This window comes from Perca fluviatilis, chromosome 15 (assembly GCF_010015445.1).
Source record: "Perca fluviatilis chromosome 15, GENO_Pfluv_1.0, whole genome shotgun sequence".
Taxonomy (NCBI): domain Eukaryota; kingdom Metazoa; phylum Chordata; class Actinopteri; order Perciformes; family Percidae; genus Perca; species Perca fluviatilis.
This window is the reverse complement of record NC_053126.1, coordinates 16135915-16156173: the sequence shown is the minus strand read 5'-3', so window position 1 is coordinate 16156173 and position 20259 is coordinate 16135915. Positions and strand designations below refer to the sequence as shown.

At 39.7% G+C, this 20259-nt stretch overlaps 2 protein-coding genes across 4 annotated transcripts; one reads left to right on the top strand and one right to left on the bottom strand.

The window, feature by feature from the left end:
* Nucleotides 1–106: 106 nt before the first annotated feature.
* On the top strand, nucleotides 107–2387 carry LOC120574545 (coiled-coil-helix-coiled-coil-helix domain-containing protein 5). 3 transcript variants are annotated; one of them, XR_005641873.1, is made up of 5 exons: nucleotides 107–234; nucleotides 473–613; nucleotides 710–861; nucleotides 1645–1738; nucleotides 2117–2387. XR_005641873.1 is itself a non-coding variant. In XM_039824928.1 (4 exons), coding segments are annotated over exons 1-4 (318 nt in total). In that variant the 5' UTR covers nucleotides 107–232; the 3' UTR covers nucleotides 1668–2046. The 3 variants fall into 3 exon arrangements, 1 of the variants encoding a protein (XP_039680862.1); XR_005641872.1 differs by having other exon boundaries at nucleotides 1645–1757; XM_039824928.1 differs by lacking the exon at nucleotides 2117–2387 and having other exon boundaries at nucleotides 1645–2046.
* Nucleotides 2388–2459: 72 nt separating this feature from the next.
* On the bottom strand, nucleotides 2460–20108 carry lmx1al (LIM homeobox transcription factor 1, alpha-like). The gene is made up of 9 exons (XM_039824897.1): nucleotides 19742–20108; nucleotides 17583–17671; nucleotides 16594–16783; nucleotides 6109–6341; nucleotides 5153–5316; nucleotides 4954–5031; nucleotides 4739–4859; nucleotides 4485–4640; nucleotides 2460–4124 (listed from the first exon to the last, which is right to left on the bottom strand). Exons 1-9 carry the CDS (start codon nucleotides 19783–19785, stop codon nucleotides 3967–3969), a joined length of 1233 nt encoding a protein of 410 aa, XP_039680831.1. The 5' UTR covers nucleotides 19786–20108; the 3' UTR covers nucleotides 2460–3966.
* Nucleotides 20109–20259: the final 151 nt, after the last annotated feature.

Genomic DNA, 20259 nt, shown 5'->3' with positions numbered 1-20259 from the left:
TTAATAAAAGAATCGTCATTATAGGGGAGGAGCCAGAATGTGAGATCGACACAAACCTGAACCAATAAGATTAAAAGAATGTTTTAGAATGTTGTATTTCCATCCAATCAGATAGTATTAGGTGTGTAGTGTAGCTTCTGCAAAGACTTGACTGGCTCCACATGTAGAAGTACTGGTGCTATAACCTTGGTTGATCAGTTTCTTCGTTTGAGACAAGCCTAAAAAGAGCAACATGTAAGAAATTTAAATATGGCTCATATCAACATTACATGTATGTTCTCAAGTCTAGGGAAGTAACGTATAGATACAGTACTTTGTTCTTTGTCAATCAGGCTGCATCCTCCAATTTATTTAAAAATATTATTCCGTATTGCTTATGCTTAATATAGAAAGTTTTTCAGGTTGGCGATCGATGTGTTATTGGACTTGTCTATAATCACTGACTTGTTTACATACATCTGTCACTCTTCAGGCAGGCTGCTATGGATATCACGGCAAAGTATTGCCATAAAGAAATGGAGGCGTATGGGTCATGTGTAGCCTCCAACCCATCGACATGGCAGTTAAAGTGTCATGAACTGAAGATTAAGGTTGCACAGTGCACATCATCACAGTAAGGCAACATACTCACTCCCATTTGCCTCAACATTCTTACACACCCACATTTTCAAAGCACATTTGTATCTAACCCCTACATTTGTTTTGATAGTCCAGTGATCCAGAAGATCAGACAGGATTGTTCCTCTGAGTTTGTAGAGTTTGAGCGCTGCCTGAGAGAAAACCAGGACAAACCTACCTCCTGCTCACAACATGTGGCTCGCTTTCTGGGCTGTGCAGAGACCGTAGACCTCAGTGGAGTAGGTAAGTCCTTGCTGGAATTGGCCATACCATACATAACTCAAGGTCACATATAAACAGTAGTGAATAGAAGTGATTTAAAAAGAAATAAATACATAAAGAGATAGGAATGTGCAGATTATTATGCCTCACTTGTCTCTTAAATTCAGTTCAACTTTATTTGTGACACACAGGTCCATATCAGTGTAAAATATGTAAAACACAACAAGACAGACAAGACATTGACATGGTTTGTGCATGCTGGTTATTCAGACTTGCAGATGTTAACGGAGACATATGCTCATTTTCAGCTTCATATTTGTATTTTTGATTTCTACTAGAACATGTTTACATGCTGTAATGTTTAAAAAAACAAACATATGGTGCACCTTTGCAAAGGTAGTTCTCAAGGCTTTGGTAGAGATACTCAGATGCGAGGTGGTATATTTTAATTGACCTGCATCTGACATAGGAAGTTAAACCAAATCTGAATGGCTTGTTGAATCTCATGTTTTCTGATCTTGGCATCCCACAAAGAACTCACTGTGCTGTCACAGTTTGTGGGTTTGTAGGCACCCCAGATACCCAAATGTACATGTACATGCACAAGCACTGAAAAAGTGATTTTTTTCCCTTTAAGTCTTGTAATGGGCATCTTTAGAATGTCTGATACAACAACACATAAAACAGACCCATGGATTATTATGTCTACAAAATGGGACTTATAATGCACCATCTTTGAGAGGTATTACTTTCATAGTTAACATACCAATAAATTCCTTTTCTTCCCCCCCCCCCCATCTACAGACCCAGTACCTCAGCCATCGTAGCATTCAGGCATCTTCCATCGCCTTCAGATTACTCCTGTCTCCACAGCAGCACAGATGGGCTGGTCTCACAGGTGCCCCAGCCATTTTACTGTATGTACAGTGACAGTTGTTAGGATACCTATTTTCCTCTGTGTGACTTAATGGGACTATTTTTCTTTCTTCAACAAAGATAAAGGAGATGAATGCAACATTACTGTGAATAAGACCATGTGTAGAATATGTAATTACTGCGTCGTTCTTCTTCTCATACTCCTCATGTAAATGTTGTGTTTATTTGAAAATAACATTTATACTTGCCTTCTGTATGCAGGAAGTCTGTTTTTACAAATTCTTATTGAACCATCTCATTAAATTTGACATCAGACTTGTATTAATCATCTGGTGTGGTCATCCCTGTTGTTTTCTGTTGCTTATGTCTGGTCTGTCCCTCCCACCCTTGCCCTTTCCAGGTCTGAGTCAGAGTCAAATATTAAACTGGAATGAATCACTCCCGCACAAACTCTCCTGAGTACTCAATGACTAAGAAATAGGGAGTCTGGGAAGAAAGGAGAAGGAGGAGGCTGTCCACTTCTAATCTGCGGGACTACTGAGAGAGACAGAGGGAGTATATTGAGTTATGAGCCCTGTGACCACTAAGCAGAACATACCTTTTCTGGTTCAATTATTAAAGCTTTGAAGAGGAGGGGAAAATGATTCATTTCTTTTCAAGTGTAATCTCTTCGGTTTATACCAGACGAGAAAGTGATCAGTGCATCATCATTTATCATATTTAGGAAAATAAGGCACGTGCACTTCAAAGATGAAACCGCAGATTGTATTGAAGATACGGCAACATTACATTCAAAGCACATCACCTGGCAGTCACTGAACAAAAAAGTAAGATAGGAGCTTGCCTAATACCGCACAAATAAGTTACATTCACAAAAATATTACTGTAAAAATACCATGAGTCAGTGATCAGAGTCAAACATAATGTCATGAAAGAATGTCACGAGCTGTAGCTGATCACCGGCACCTAAATGAAACAAGTATCACCCTAATCCTAATATATTCTGCACCACATTGTGAGTCTGATTCTGATGCTTTCTGCACTTGCTATCCAACTTCAGTTTGGAGGCTATTCCTTTAGACCTACTTTGTGACATAAATATCATGCTACAGTTTAAATATTTGCTGATAATCACAGAAGAAGGTACAAAATATCTACCTAACAACCTCTAATTTGAGATGTTTGAGAAAGAAATGATTACAGAAATTGACTACAACAATTAATTGTAACACAGTCATACTCACATTTACATTTCAGAGCACATCATCATGTGCCTAGTTTCCTAACCTTTGGGAGTTATAGATCTATTGGTTGTCATTTACTCTTGGTGATTACATTATAAAATAGAAGGGAAAGCTAAAGCAATAATCACTTATACAACCCTGTTTCCGCATAAGGCTCCTCAAATGACCCTGTAGTGTTGTCTAAATATTAAAAACAAAAGTGATTTTTTTTTTGGTCCATATTATACCTGTCATGCATTATCAAAAACTATGAATGTAGTTTGAAATTACCATTTGACACAGAGAGTTTCTTCCTCTTTCAATCTACGTCCTTGAAGTCACTGGGCAAGTTAAATTGTAATCCTATCCAGCACAATATCCTGAGTTATAGCTCAGGTTACATAAACATACACACTAACCTGAGAGCAAAATTGTACTCCAATCCATATACAGTATTGTATACGCTGCAGTCTTCCGCACACAATAACTAATCACTAATCCTGTCAAAAAAAGTTATGCAATATACTAATTTAATTTAGACCCTCAGCTGCTCTTAAGGCCTGCCAAGACTCATAAATACATGTAACTTGATTGATGAATTTACTTTCAACAACCAATAATTGTCTGTAAATTATGATATACATATTAATATGTTTGATAAGTGTCTTTTGTTTGTCATTTTATTTGTTGGAAAGTGCCATGAAATGTCTTTCATTGAATATTACATAAATACAACAGGAGAAATTGAGGTCTTTTTTTTTACATATCTTGGACATTTACAGTGTATTTCCAGCATGTGATTCTTGTCAAGGAAAGATGGTTAGAACACAACGCTTATCTGCTGCAAAGTGATATTATGACTATGCCTGTGATGATTTTGGCCTGTGATAAAAGCTCAGAAGTGTGTTTGTGTGTAGGCTATTTCGTGGAGAGTGGTCCCACAGGCATGTTGATGGACAGATTCCATTAGCTGCAACTCTGAGGTGAAAGGTGGAACAGGAGTGGGAAGGGTGAGAGTTTATAAGGGTCAGGAGGTGAAGTAGGAGTTCTGCATGGAGTAGAGGCGGTCAATGGGATTTCCCACTCGCCCTGGCAAGAGACTGCCGTCCCCTGTTGCCAAGAGGCAGTCTCCAAGGTGACCAAGGCTTCCATCGCTGTCCAGGTCATGGAACACGGTCTCTGAGTCTGTGGTGAAAAGAAATGGAAGTGGAACAGTTTTTAATTACCACCAGAAAGCACAGATAAATATGAAAATAGGTACACATTTTTAGAGCAGCACTCATTTTACATTAAACTCAACAGTTAATGGACCTAAAAAACAGACAATGAGTCAGTCTCTGTAGTTTAATCTCAGCCTTTTCCTTATATGAATTCCTCACAACCTCACCTTTACAAGACTAACTTGCTAAATTGCCCCATTACCTTGAATTCTGGTTTTGACTGGCATGTATGAAAGTTACATTATCTTTAGGGGAGATAATGAGAACATTTTCATTTTGAGGGGACGGTTTCTTTTGAATTGGCAGCTTTGACCTCCTGTCTTACCATAGGAGTGGAGCTGTTCGTTGCTCAGCTGAGGCGGTGTAAGCCCGTGTCGAAATGGCTCTCCACCGTAGATGTTGGGGTCCAGAGCGAGTAGCTGCTGACGTGGCAGAGAGGGATATCCCAGCATCCCATCCATGCCATGGGTACTAGAGCCATCTGTGTAGAGGTGAGAATCCCTTTAGTCATATTATTTCATAGGTTATTCTTATGTTCTTCTTGATCCTGCTTTTGTACACTACTGTATTAGCTCTTACCCTCACTGTCGTCATTGCTCTGGCGGCCCCCTCTACTCGCTCCTCTCCTGGTCCCTCCCAGCTGCTCTTGTTCCTGCTGCTGCTGTTGCTGTTGCTGCTGTCTTCGAGCTATCTTTTTCATCTATGGAACAAAAAAATCCACTGTCTGTATGAATTTTCTCATCGTGTTTATCTGTGAGGCAGAACATGTCCTCAGGAAATGTATAAAGTCCTACCTTGGCTCTCTGGTTTTGAAACCACACCTGCACAACACGGACTGTCAGCCCTGTCTCAGCAGCCAGTGTCTCTCTCACCTACAGATTACAGGTGTTCATTGTTCTTAAAATACAACTTTAAAGAGTCAAACACAATTTGAGATTAAGTGCTTTTTTTCTGGTGAACATTTCCAATGATAAAACAAGCTGGTCCACCCACCTTGCGGCAAGGCTTAGCAGACACTTCAAAGGAGGCCTTGAAAGCACGGCGCTGCTGTGTGGTCAAGATGGTGCGTGGTCGTTTTGAACGCTTGTGCTCCTTGCCTTCATCACCACCTTTCCCTCCGCCAGAGCCTCCTCCACCGTCCTCATCCTCACTTTTCACTGAGCAAGGTAAGTAAACAACAAAACAGTCAGAACAACCCGGAGGAGAAGGCACATTTTCATACTTCATTAAATTAAAAATAAGTATTTAACACTGAAGTGACTGTGAGCAAAAGCCCAAGCGTTTCTTAAACTGGTCACTAGTTCTGTAGGTAGTGAACCTCTGGAGAAGAAAACTGTTTCTAGAATGTCCAATGCCAAATTGTTGCAGCGTACTGGAGGTTCAGCTCCATATACTGTAAAACGTTCCCAGAATGCACTGTAAAAACCAGTGAGCACCTTTGCTGACTATCCTTACCGATCACAAATCAAGACACTTCTGCTACACTTTCCAAACAGAAGTAACATCATCTCAAAATGAAGGATGATATATTCAACTTTATTAAAAATAGATATATTATTACTGCTTCATATCCAAAACAGTTGTGTATAATTTTGCCATTGAGGTTTGCTGCTGTTCTAAGCAGTTGAGTTGTACGTCATTGACTCAGTATCCCAGTGGTCATAAAGTCAATAACCTACTCAGTGCCTGAGATCTAGTTCATTATATACATACTTATTACCTAGTGAACAAGGGATCAGCTTGAGACCTTTAAACCCCCATTTTCACTTCACAAGCTGCTCACTGGTCTGCAGTGCAGCAATGTGATTGAGACTGGCTGTGCTGAAAGATATGTTGAATGCGTGCATGTAAAAGAAAGACAATTTGTGAAGATGTATTCAGAAAAGCCATGGAACATATTGATTTAAATGTGGTCCAGGCAAAGAGGCCTTGTAACAAACCTACTTTACCTGATTCAGTTGGTGTGGGACTAATAGCAGCCAGCATTTCCCTCTCCTTCTCATAGTCCATGCGGCAGAGCAGCTGGCCTTCTTTCAGCACAAACTCATCACCTCTTTGCAGCCGGCGTTCACACTCGCAGCAGGTGAAGCAGCCCAGGTGGTACACCTGGCCTAGCACACGCATTATCAGCTCTGAACGTCCAATCACCTGCAGGCATGCACTGCACTTCCTTACAAACAGCCTGGAGGTGCACAGAAAGACACACATATGGGCTTATATGTGAAGGATACCTACATAAACTGTGAAACATAGCATCACGGGAGTCAATGAGTGCAGAAAAGGTGAGGTAATTAAAGATGGAGGCACAGGCAACAAGCTCTTACACATCTGGAGATTAGCATAGTCTCTTAATTAAAGATCATATAAACATTACCCAATTCACAGAGCAACAAGGTGAACATCTGCTGAGAGGAATTACATTGTATTTTCTTTTCTCCCTCATTACAGTAGGTGGCAGTAGCTAGCTTTTGATAAGAGAGCTGCCTGTAAAGAGTCTTTCCCTTCTTAATCCTTAAATGTGGAGATCAGTTTAATGGGGGTAAACTCCAGTCTATCTATATCCCACCCACACATTTTGAAGTGCTTGTTTAACTCTATGAATAAAGCTATATACAGAGTCTTTCTCAGGTCCATGGCTTTTTCCCATGACTACTTTCCTTCTTTTCTCTTCCTGTCTCCTCCTGTGAGATGTTATAACCCTTCAATTTCTCTCCTGCCTCACCATCTCTTCACATCCCTATTTCCATTCAGAGGGCCTAAGTCTCTGCCATTAAATTCCTCTCAAATCCCTGCTCTCACACTTGGTTTCCTCCCCCTCCCTCCCCAGTATTTTCTGCCAGCATTCCCAGTTCTCCCTCACGCCCTCCCAGCCCGCCTCCCCAGTTCACTGAAACTAATAAAGACAGGATTAATTAGATTGTTGTTTAAACAGTGCGATGGCCAGACAGACGCTGTAAACTCATAACCAGGGATTGGGGATAGCATGGGGTTAATCTCTCTCCTCTCACTTATGCACACTAAAACACATAGCCACTCACATACACATGCATGCGCACACACAGGCATGCATGCACACAGACATTTGCACACACCCACCCACTGAGTATCAGTATACTTGGTCTGACATTGACTAGTTACCTATGTGTTCACCGTACCATGACCCATGATCATGCTGGTGGTGCAATAGTACAGATATGCTTGCTAACCAGAATATCTTTTTCACGGAAAGAGTTACCAAGTAGTCAAAGCATAGGTGTAAGAAAGAGAAAGGTCAGCGGGTGCAGAAATAGCACCAAGAACAAAGTACAAACCTGGACAAGAGGGAAGGGAGGATGAGAGGGGAGTGAATAGGGGGAGGAAGGGACGAAGGCAGAAGTGTTGACGCTCCCTGACTGAGTGATAGGAAGGTGTTGCTGCCTAAATCTGGAGTGTAAAGAAGGAGCCAGGTCTGCACATTAGAGCTCCTAATCTGTGATTCTGTCCCAAACGCAGCTGCTACGGCTAATCTTTCTCAATCCATCTGCCAAACGCTGCCCAAATTCCCCAAATGACAGTGTCGCTAACTTAACACATTTGTCCCTATAAACTCTATTGTGGCAGGACCATGTGTTTAACTAAAGGTTCCTCAACCTATTTTCTTAACAGTGCATTGCATCTTAAAAAGGGATGTAATGCAAACACCTTGTTTATCACAATATCTGGCATCTAACACATTTTCTACAAAGGAGAGCAATCACCACCCTGCTCTTTGTAGCTCACTCTCCATCCAAACACACACTTCAACACTTTAAATGCTTCCTTTCACTGCAAACTAAATACAACAGAACAGAATTGTCACAGGATTGCTTGACATAAGACTGATGATGTTGGTGGTTAAGTCCCACACTCCCTAATCGGGGTGTACACAGCACGGCAGGAATTTACTCAACATGGCAAATGAAGGCAACTTGGGGCAACTGCCACAGAGGGGGGTCTGTAAGTAGATCAGTCTTATCCCTCTAATAGAAGTATCCTTCACACTAGCCCTGACCATACATCAATACAGACATGATGGTTAAAGGACATCCACATGAATAAGGTAAATTTAGGTTCCAGAACAAATCAGTTTTTAATGTTTTGGGTGGAATTACATGTATGTGTATCCAAATTAATTATAAATACATTTATTTTTATTTTTTAATTGGTCACTTGTCATACAAACAGGCATGTGTTTTTGATTATATGTTGTTTTTTTACAGATGAATATGTATGGTAAAATACCACAAAAAGTTTTAAGACAATCCAGGTTTTTATAATGCTATATGGATCCACAGTAAAAACATGATTTTCAAAGTTTCAATATCCCTAATATAGCAGGCATATCTTTGCTCCCATCAAGAATCAGTGGAAAAAATAATATTTGCATGACACTGACTATATTACAGAGAAAGTTTTTCTTCTTGCATTTCAATTTCCGCTAAGTGGAAATGAAATGAAAATTAGGATTTAAACAGCTGAGGTAAAGAGTTAAGACCAGCTGTGGAAAAATCTATCAGAAAAGATATTTAGAAGAGGACTTTGCTTTGGATTTAGAAGGCTTTCCTTTAATGAAGTGATGTGTGTAATATTAATGATATAAAGAATTACAAAGAAGAGAAGTGTAAGTGCAGACCGAAGACTGTCTGTGTATGAGCTTGTGATGTAAAAACCTTAACTTGGCTGCGGGCACCTTCATGTTTAGTGTCATGGATTTCTGAGGGGTTAGGGGGCACAACTAATTACAAGCTCACTGATTATGAGATCAAATGCAGAGAGGCAGAAAAAGGTGATGTGTTGTGAGTATTTTGTGGTTATAATCTGCCCTTTCCTTCTTGCAAACAGAATAACAGAATCTTCATCATCTCCCTAAGCTGTGTCATGTGGCATTGTTTTGCCTGTGAGCTTTGACAAGCACAACATTGCATGAACACAATCAATTCCATAAATATGTATGTGTCTTTGAGCAATTACAGTTATTGTGCTTGCTTTCATAATTGATGAATATTTATACAGGTATGGGTTTAACTAACCCTAGGTTTGGAGTGCCTGGCATTGAACAAGGTTTGTATGTAAGCGAGCCAAGAAAAACCGAACTTGGACAGATTAAGGCTTCAGTCTCAAGCAGGCTCACCAAAGATCTACCACTGTCACTCATTTTGATTCCTAACCTATAGTTTAAGATTCATTTCTGTCTCTAATCAAGGTACTCATGTACCAGCTTACTTGTGATTCCCACACCTTGTGTTCAGAATGACCATGTGGGTCACACAAATGGGTGTTTACACATTCCCTGAAAATGAAGGTACATCCAAGGATTCATGTGGTAGATGCGAAAAGAGCAAATAATATGCAACAATCTTACTTTTCAGTTGTATTCTGTTTAGTATCCATTTCTTAGATGTGTGTGTAAGGGTGTGTGGATGTGTGTGTGCACTTTCGGCGGATATTGCTTTGTGAAGCAAAATGGCTCAGAGCCAGGGTTCAGTAATCACATCATCTCCTTTTATTAAATCTCCCTGCACTGCTTCTGTGTTATTAAAATCTCCCAGCATTCCCCACGATACTCGCTACCTCTGCCACCACTCACTCACACTCACTCACACAAATACACACATGTATACAAATATATAATATATATCTATATATATATCTATATAGATATATATAGATATATAGTCACACGCCTGAACACACACACACACACACACACACACGTGGGTATACATAGCCACATGCACACATAAACACAAATATGCACAGTTAGTGTAAACACAGATAAGGTGCCTGGGTACAAACATCAATAAAACACTGACAGATGCTGTCATTTGTGCACCGTATCCATCCATGCATCAATAAAGTAACATCATAAGCAGTCCTCTTGCTCATTGAACACTCTTCAAAATGTGTAAAAGCTATATGGGCTAATAGTTGTTATTTAATGGCCTGCAGTGTATTGAATACATCTTTAGAGGCATTTCTGCACAAACCCTCAGATAATCCCACAGTTATACAGTTACATGTCATACCTCTCACTATAAATCGTTCACACAGGTAATAAGACCAGCTCTACATGAGAGCAGCACTGATGCCTGTAATATTCCTAAGACCTAATGTAATGTACCTGTGTAAAGTAACAACAAAAAACCTGCATGACATGCATGGTCTGCATGGTATGTGTCTCTGGGTGTCTGCGATCTACACCTGATGCTACCAAGAATGAATGCTATGTGTGATATAGACGTGTGTTTGTGTGTGTGTGTGTTTGTGTGTGTGTGTGTGTGTGTGTGTGTGTGTGGGCATGTGTGTTTGTGTGTGTGTGTGTGTGTGTGTGTGTGTGTGTGTGTGTGTGTGTGGGCATGTGTGTGTGTGTGTGTGTGTGTGTGTGTGTGTGTGTGTGTGTTAGTTTAGATAAAACAGTTAATCCCCAGGCCACCAGAACGCAATATCCTGTCTGCCCGTTTCTCATTTCCTGTCTGACTCTGGCGGAGTGGGAAGCAGCGGGGAGGGGGTGGCGGGGGACAGCGGGACCCGTTGCCCCAGAAACAGGAGATACAGCCGGTTGATTTAAGAAAAGTCTACGCCGATCTCCCTATCTCTCCCTCTCTGTTGCGGCCCCCTATTCTCTCTCTCTTTTTTTCCTCTCCCTCTCTGCTTTTATTATCTCAGATTTAATAAAGCCAAGGCGAGCAGCTTGTTCTGCCATGAAACATTTATTAGCTGTCTGTTATAAAATTGTTGTGGGGGAGGAAAGATGATGGGGTCTCATCTCACGTTATGCAAAAACTGTGGCAATTTCACCCCCTCCTCACACAAATGCATGCACCAAGACAAAAATCTGAGGCTAAATCCCTTCCTAACAATCTCTGACACCTCATCTTTACCTTCTTTATCCCATTTCGAACCCTTTCTCCATCATCAAGAGTTCTTCCTGATGTTCTTTCATTTATACTTATTCATTCATCTTACTGTTCTTCAACAGCCCAACATCAAAACTCCCCTATCCCCACTTTCCTTTCCTTGGGCACACTTCCAACCATCAACTGTTGAGCTGCAGGTTTAGCCTGTGTAAGGCTCCTGGTTAGGGAGAAATGTTTGAACGTTTCAGAACCACATATGCATGTATTATGTGTAGCCTCTCACTGGGATTTATATATATATACGGTACAGTCCTGTCAGTCAGTGCAGCCATGATTCACCTAAACCAACTCTAAACCACAAACTTTCCTTCCACTTGCAGTCAAAACTAACATTTTGTCACTTGCATTACTAGCAATGCATGTAGTTATGGTTTCATTTGCCCAGGTTTTGAAAATTTTATTTCTGCTACCCCCCTAAACATGGTTTTCTGAAAAGACACTTTACTTTTTTATGTTTTTATGTTTTAAATTAGTAATAACTTGTTATTGCTGTGCACACCACAAAGAAACTCTCTAATTTTAGAGGCAAAAATCTGCATGGTTTGTTAGTACAATAAGGAAGAAATGTGTTTTCTTTTTCTTTTGTTAAACAGACATCTTGAAATGGTGATGTTTCCATATTCAGACTTAATATATTGAAAGTAAATCATTAATATGGCATTGACTCATTAACCATAGTTGAGGTACTAGCTGATGGGGATAAGGGCTTGGTGTCCTTCTGATGTGTCATTGCACAATTCTCTCTAATAGTATTTCCCTGCAGCCTAGTGTCAGGCCTGTCATCACAGGACAGCTACAGAATGCTGGGTAATTAGCACTGTACCCAATCAGCCTCCCCACTACCTCCTCCCATTCCCATCCTGAGACTCAAAGAGGCGCTAAGGGAAGGGAGACGATTAAGAGAAAACAAGGGATAAACGGGGAGATAAACTGTTTGGTGTCATCGCTGCCATCAATCTCAACGAGAAGGAAATGAGGTTTGGAATAGAGAAATAATATTACAAAGCAGACAGTGATGAACGAGGTAACGGATAGAGAGACAGGGAGAGAAACAGTGGCTGGTGTGGGGGTATGGATGGGAGAACAGGGGTAGAAGATGCTGTTTCTATCCTCAGTCTCTGTGTTTTAGAGCAGCAAGACTCAGAAGTTTAAATGCACCGTAACTTGAGAGGATACTCTGTCAGGCCGTCAGTGTTAGCCTCCCATATAGATACCTGGTCAGCAGAGGGAGATTCCATAACTGTGGCGGCGGGGTCTTCCTCTCTCTGTCTGCAAAAACAGGGTTTGTGGACCTATATGTAGTCTCAGTGCCCTCCACCCCACAGAGTGGGGTATTAAACCCAAGATTTAGTGACTATCCACCCCGGTGACCTGTTTTTCACAGGGCTGAAGCTGCCTTTATGGGGCTTACAAGGGAGCTTGCAGGCTCCGCGCAGCCAGACTACCCTCTGTTCTGTCTGGGCTCAGCACTATTGACCAGGGAACACTGGTCTTATACTGCTCAGTTTGGCAAGGAACCATAATGTCGAGCCAGTGCGTAAAGGCAATGACTGTGAAAAAAGTGTGTAGGATTATGAGGATGGTAGACAATATTCATGCATGTCCGTCTGCTAATCAGGTGGTTTCATTGTCTTATTTTTAATCAGAATGAGATATTAATCATTCTGTAATTTTTGTTCAAAATAAACATGTTTTTGAGACATTTTACCCATTACTATTCAGACTTCCTGTTTCCGATGTGGTAAATGTTTTCCCTCCAAATTTGTATTATTCTTCGGGCAAAAATGATGCATTAAACCAGTGCATTAAAAACATCCTGATGGGAATTTAGAATGTGGAGGGAAACCTTGCCACTAAATTATTCTAAAGCCTCATGCGGAACATGTAGTCCAATAGCAGGATGGGGTTCCAGAGAATTTCTTGAGGTTTCAAAACAAAAATGAATCCACAAGAAAAATCCACAAGATGCACTTGAGTTTATTGTGTCTAAATCCCCTCATTTCCATAACTGATTGAGAACAGGGAATCTCGGAACTGAAGGCATGCCTCCTGTTTTTTTTTTGCATAGATAATGAGTGGCAGTATGGTAAACACTCCTTTATTACAAGACATTTCAGGGACTCAACTTGAATGTGACTCACAACTGAACCTATATTCTATATGGTTATATACAATATAGTGCTTGAATTTTTGGATTAGGATTATGTGTTTCACCCTAAAAAGTCTACTGATGTTGAAACCTTACACTGAGAATCACAGTGATCAATTTCTAATCATTTTGAAGCAAAATATCCTTGGAAAACATTTAACATGCAAATGTTGAATAAACTTTTGCCTTGAAGGCAGTTTAGCCCAGATGAATCAGGGTGGGGGATGGGTCACATTTCAAAATTTGATTTGTCTTCTCATTTGAATTGATAGACATCTACATGCATTTTTTTTCACTTCAGCAGAATAGATTAATTATAAAATTTTCAGACACATCTCTCCCAAAACACATTTTGTATTTATTTCTATTTCACCATTTGCTTTTAGGAATACTAACTACAGAAAACAAGCACATGCAAACAAATGCACGGGTAACGTGCATGATTCGGGGAAAAATATGAATCACGATTTTTTAGCTTAGAATTGATATCACAATTCTCTGCCACGATTTGTTTCTCACGAAGTGTAATGTTTATTGCACACATGACACAAAACAAATTGGCAGTACCAAACATAGATTGTTTTTGGCACCTATAGCACATTGCGCATCCCCACAAGCCTGTAAACATAGAGGCTTCAATGAATAAAGAAAATAAAGTACATACTGGCCATTTAAGTTCAGTAGGCTACCAAAAATAGTGACATATAACACAATGAACTAAATATGGCCCTGATACAGGCTCCATCTGAACTCCTTGAACATGTCTTAACATAATTAAAACATGTTAATGACAATGTCAAATGCTTCTTTTTTTTAAATAAATAAAAAAAAAAACAGTGTGGCTTTTAGCTTATGCTGATGGACAGTCAGGGAGGAGAGTTCTGCCTGTGTGCTGGGTGATGTAATCAAAGCAAAGGATAAACTAAAAAATATTTGGGCAAGCCTGAGATACTGCATGAGGGCGAGATGGAAAATAGCCCAGTATGAACAAGATGTGGTTTTACCATGCATGTATTTCATCCACACATTCTTTAAAAGTATACTTGACAATCAATGTGTATAGATGTCAGGAAGTTTACCTGCCTCTGCTTCTTTCAACCAGAACTAAAATGGAACCAAGCTAAAAGTAGAGGGTTAAAAGAAAAATAAGCATCTCCTAATAACTGTATGGATTCCCCTAAAATGTTGAATGCACGTTCCAAATTCTTGGACATTTATTATCTGATACAATGCACACACCTGCTCTAGATGGGGGGGGGGGGGGGTAGTGGTAGTGGTAGTAAGGCGCTGATGGACAGATTGCAGGGAAAACAAGGAGACATTGTTGCTGATCCACTGAAGGTCACAGGCAGTACTGTGTGCCAAGTCTGGCACCGAGTCACACAACAAGGCAACTATCCATACGCAATGTATAGGGGACTAAATCAACACCATAGTGAATGAGCCGCTGACTATTAATTTGGATCTACAATTACAGTCATTACACGAGGGAAGCAAATACGCGTTTTCATTCCATCACTGAAGACGAACCCAGTGCTTCATTTATGATAAGCCACTGCCTCCACGTTTCCCACTCATTTTTCCAGATAAACGTCACACAATGGGACTTTCATCAGCCAGTTTCTCTCTCTCTCTCTCTCTCTCTCTCTCTCTCTCTCTCTCTCTCTCTCTCTCTCCTCCAGATGTCAGGTACAGTGGGAGAGTCTGTGCTGCTGGATGTCGTCTGACACGTTTCAAAACAATGATAACAAGCTTCAGGCTCGTCCTTCAGCTGTCTAACCCTGGAGCTCCCACTGCAGGCACACCCACTGACCACGGCACACACCAAACAACCGAAACAAAAAGCACACACACACCATATGCATACACACACCCGTACAAATGTTATGGCCTCAAAAGTTGAATTATCAAACAAAAAACACCACACTTTACATTTGACAAAGCAAGTATGAACTGTGTGTTATTGCTTTATATTGTAGTATTTCCAGACAGTGTACATTACATTGGAATGTTAAATAGCAGTATTAAGCGCTGTTCATTCAAAGTAGATTGTGGACATAAACACCATGGGAATGGCCCTATACATTCAGATGCATAAGTATAACTTTATGACACAAACAGACAAAGAGAACTGCAAATAATTTTCATTTAAGAATTACTACAATTCTTAGCAGAGGGAAAGGGGGCTCACATGTTTCTCCATAGAATACCTCTGTATTAAGTGCCAGGAATTTCCAGTTAATCATTTGAAACCACAATACCTCAAACCCTCTTAAATGGCCTCACAGATGGATCAAACATTTGTTACACTGTAGCTATATCTGTATCACACTTTCACAAAATTTCATATTTAATTTGGATGTTTTGTGTTGGTACAATTGAAATGAAATGGAAACTTCAAAAATGTTCCATTAATTGTAGATACACTATTCATACTTCAGCCTAACATATTCAATGTCTTTTGGGATATTGACTACAATTAAAAATGAAGCTGTGTAGGTTTGAGCAAAGCTTTTGCACACATCACACTGGTTGGAAATGACAGACCTGTCGGGTTGAACACAAATTTGCAATACAAAGTACGTAGATATAGCTTTGTAGGGGGAGAGGATTGTTGAAATTTCCATAAAATCAGTAGAACACTTTATACTACTTTATAATTCCCAGCTAGACATCTGTCTTAAAGATCCATTATTGGTTTTAGTGAAATGTATGGGATTTTTAATCAGACTTGTGCGATATTACGACTGACTTATAAGAGTAATTTGTAACACTGAAAACACTTAAACTTTCTTGACACGTACATTAATTTGCTCAGAAACTATCAAAATGATGCTTACTTGTTTGGTAAAAGCCAGATGTTTCAGCCTGAAGAATGTACTGTACACTGTATAAATGAGGTGTGGTCACAAGTGTTTTTTTTCTCTAGATGTTTCCCCCCTCCAGATTTATGCTTTTGATCAGGTCGGCCTAACTTTTTTTTTGACATGGTTATTCATCAGTTAATCTCATATTAAGTCTAAATAAGAGACTCGCTCTCAGCATGCTGAAACTGAAAGGCACTTTGTCAAGCCCCCATTCTGACTTACTTCTCATCACCTTCTGTTCAGTATTTCCACCTGCTTTTTGTTTTGTTTTGTACAAAGTTTAACATCTAACAAATTCAGTTTTAACTAATGTTCAGTTTCTTTGTGACCTTGTAAATAATATTCATATCTCAAATTTCTGTCACTACCTGGCCAGCTTACCAGAGAGATAGTTTCTTATTTCTTTGCAGATTAGGAGTTCACTTCAACATGTGTGTATGTGTGTGTGTGTGTGTGTGTGTGTGTGTGTGTGTGTACTCTTACTTTTCATAGTCGTGCTTGCAGTACAGCAGGCGATCCCTACAGTAACAGGTCCCGGTGAGCGAGCTCAAACACACGGCGCACTTGACGCAGGTCTCGTGCCAGGAGCGCTCGTTCACGCGCAACAGGAAGCGGTCGGCGATGGGAGACTCGCAGCCCGCACACACCTCTCCCCCTCCCCTGTACTCCGGACCTGGAGGGTGCATATCAGTGCGTAGATAGGGAGACAGAGAGGCAGAGAGGCAGGGCCGAATATTTAAAATACTGGGCTACATGAGTCCAAGTTTTTCCAACACAGCCCCGCACCATAAGGAAATGTTGACTCCCTCCAAATTTCCCCCGTGACCATCTGTAAAACACTGTTACGCGGATATTTTTTTAATAATAGGCCTATGACAGAGTGTAATCCACCCTGTGCTGGTGTACTCAATAGGCAAAAGTTTATAAAAGCACTACTTATTGATAATATTTTTTAGACAGTAGATTAAAAAGTCCCCAGGACATTAATTTAATGTATCCGTAAATATAGGCCTAGGCCTAATTTTTATGTAAGCCTATATAGGTTTATTGTATCCTATAAAAATTATATTATTTTTTTTCATTCCTATTTGACTTGAAAAATATTGTATGTGATACTATGATAAGGCTATATGACATTGTTTGTGTCTGCCATTTTTTCTCCTATGGTTTCCCTCTAATATTCCTTATTATATTTTGCGCACGCACACACACAGAACACACACACACACAATTCCTAGGAATTTATATTGTGTGAATACTAAATAGCGAGGTTACAGTGAACTTGATTGTGATGGTGATGATAGTCTATGTTAAGGTGTTTCTTCCTAGTGTTCTTTATAATATTCATAAATAGTATAGGCTAAAACTTTATGACGAGCCTTGGTATCCTGATATGGTGATAATATTTCATGTTTAATTACGACGAGTTTATTTAGTTTGGGCGTTATGCAGCGAATTGCCAGTTAACTCACCAAAAGGCGTTGAGGATGGAGGCTGCTGCTGACAGGGCTGCGGGCTTCCCTCTGTTTTCATCCCTTCTCTCCTTCCCTCAGTGTGATCGCTACAGAAAGACACAGAATTCACTATTTCTATCTTAGATATCAGACCCACTGCAATAAATGCATTTGAAAATAAGGGCAACATGAGACAAAATGTACGCCAATGCACGCAGATTATCAAAATCAGTCACTTCCAAAAAGTATTTTTAAGGCGACATTTTAAGTTACCACAATATAGATCCAAATTACACTGAATTCACAAACACACACACACACACACACACACACACACACACACACACACACACACACACACACACACACACACACACACACACACACACACACACACACACACACACACACACACAGCTTGGATTTAATTCAAGTTATTAAAGACAGAAATAAAAATTACAAAAGATGGAAAACATAATTTTTTGATGATTTGAAAAAACAAAACAAAATCAAAAGAATTATATCAAGCATCAAAGTTTAGCCCATACAAAAATGCTTCATTTTTGGTTAATATTAGGATACAGTTAAGGGCCCTACATTTAGTCATCTGATATTTTAAAAGAGAATGTCAACCTTTAAATATCCCTTAACATAATAAGCAAACATTATTTATATATATATATATTTTTTTAAGTAGGACAAAATTGTGAGAATACCAAAAAGTAGACCACGTTTTTACATAAAGGCCTATTTCACATTTCATTTTAAATAACCACAGGGTCGTTTTAAACATTTTTGTTAAGGTTATTTTGAAAATATGTGGCCTATGTTTTAAAGTCTTTTCTGGAAATTACAGCCAACAATTTAATCAGCCTATATTAGTTTTAGGTTATTATTCTAATTTGTAGCCTACATCTGTTTATTCATATTATTCATATACGTGACAAAATTGAGTAATGCAGAAGAATCATTTAAAGACGCTGGCGGCATTCGGTGTCCTCCAAAGTTGTCTTTAAAAGTCGACAAATCGGGAAAGGAAACTAATTTCACTAGTAGGCTACTATAATTGTTTTCGCTGTGGCCTTGTCAGACTCTGTGGTATTATTTTATAGGCTCGATAAAGAAATAGTTCTATTATAGCATTTTTTACAATTGGATATTAAATATTGTTAAGATTGTTGTTGGTGTGATATTTGTAATGAATCCTCATGTTTATAATATGACAACCTTTGGGAGGCAATTAGCCTGTAATATCCGCAAATACAGAATAGGCTATTGAATATCGGCTAATTGCCGCATTGCCACCGAAAATAAAGTAATTCAATTAAACAAATGAATTATGTAAATACAGCTGATTTGATGTTATGCCTGATGGCGTGTTGAATACATTACTGATATATTTGTGTAATTCATCGATAATGATACATGTTGAGACTAACAGCCTGATACTCTGGTAGGCTTATGATTGCCGGAATAAAACTGTTGAAAAGAATGTCATTAACTTCGCTGCAGGTCACCTGGAGCTATAATTAAAGGAAATATAATTGCCATGTCGTATGAGGATCAATACATTGTTCTATGAAGTTGGAGCGCACTGTGAAGATTGACGAGCAAAGAAAAAGTAAGAAGCTCGGTTTGAAGGTAATGACCAACCTCGATGTGCTCAGTAATTAATATAACAAGCAGGGCAAATCTGTTTGATAATATAGTTTAGTTTAGTTTAAAATGCTGGGGAAATGACCAACATTACCTGCGTGTTATGGAAAATAAAAGGCTGAGTTGTTATGCGGTCTAACATTTGGATGTGATTACTCATAAAACAGCTGTAAACTAATGTGATAATGAAATATTACCCACGATAAGCATCAGACAATCTCCAAAGCAAGTACTGAACCACTAACTGAAACCCAACCTGTAATAACATCGGTTCTCTTCTATTTGTTTGGAATAACAAACCAAATCAAAGATCATCATTTTTCAGATAGCACGGTCACTGTGGCTTCATTTTAGTTTTTTGGTTAATACCTGAGCATTTAAAAAAAAAAAAAACACACCCACACACACACAAAATAATGCAAGCGCTGCTGCAGGAATAAGAGACATTCTGTCAACACAATTACTTGGAAATCACCAGTCTGCCTTCACTGCCAACCTGTTCTTGAGTTACGGAGTCTTACCTTGAGGTGAAACACACTCCTCCTGAAATCTCGGTTGGCAACATTAAAACCTGGAGAAAACTTTCGGTCAGTAAATGAACAGACGCGTTCACAGCTTTATCACCTGTATCTCACAATCCGGCGCGCATGTTGCCTAAGGTAAAAATCCAAATACCATCATGACCAAAACTATTGTCTATTGTCTCTCCCGTTTTCTCCGCCAGCCGCGAGTGCGCTCTGACTTGTTTTGTGCGTAAAAAGGCGAGGGAGGAGATGGACAGACAGAGAGGGAGGAAGGGAGGGAGGGAGAAGGTGCGGAAGATGATGAGGGGAAGATGAGCGATGATGCAGCCTATTGATAACTCAGATGAGGATGATGTTTTGCGTTTGTGTTCAAGGTTAGACGGAGACTTTAAAGGGCGCAGTTGATACGTGAAATGACTTGCGGTGAGACATGAATCTCCCCCCACATGGGGAACAGGAATCTATTATGACGCAACTTGTTTATTATATGCTTAAACTGCCTGATTCTGCTGAAA

Bases quoted from the DNA above. Each gene is read 5' to 3' on its own strand.
- LOC120574545 (XM_039824928.1), top strand. The intron at 614-709 runs GTAAGGCAACAT...TTGTTTTGATAG, and splicing joins GCACAGTGCACATCATCACA to TCCAGTGATCCAGAAGATCA. The intron at 862-1,644 runs GTAAGTCCTTGC...CCCCATCTACAG, and splicing joins CGTAGACCTCAGTGGAGTAG to ACCCAGTACCTCAGCCATCG.
- lmx1al (XM_039824897.1), bottom strand. From the start codon at position 19,785: ATGTTGCCAACCGAGATTTCAGGAGGAGTGTGTTTCACCTCAAG. The intron at 17,672-19,741 runs GTAAGACTCCGT...GTCTTTCTGTAG, and splicing joins GGAGTGTGTTTCACCTCAAG to CGATCACACTGAGGGAAGGA. The intron at 5,032-5,152 runs GTGGGTGGACCA...TGTAATCTGTAG, and splicing joins CTGCTAAGCCTTGCCGCAAG to GTGAGAGAGACACTGGCTGC.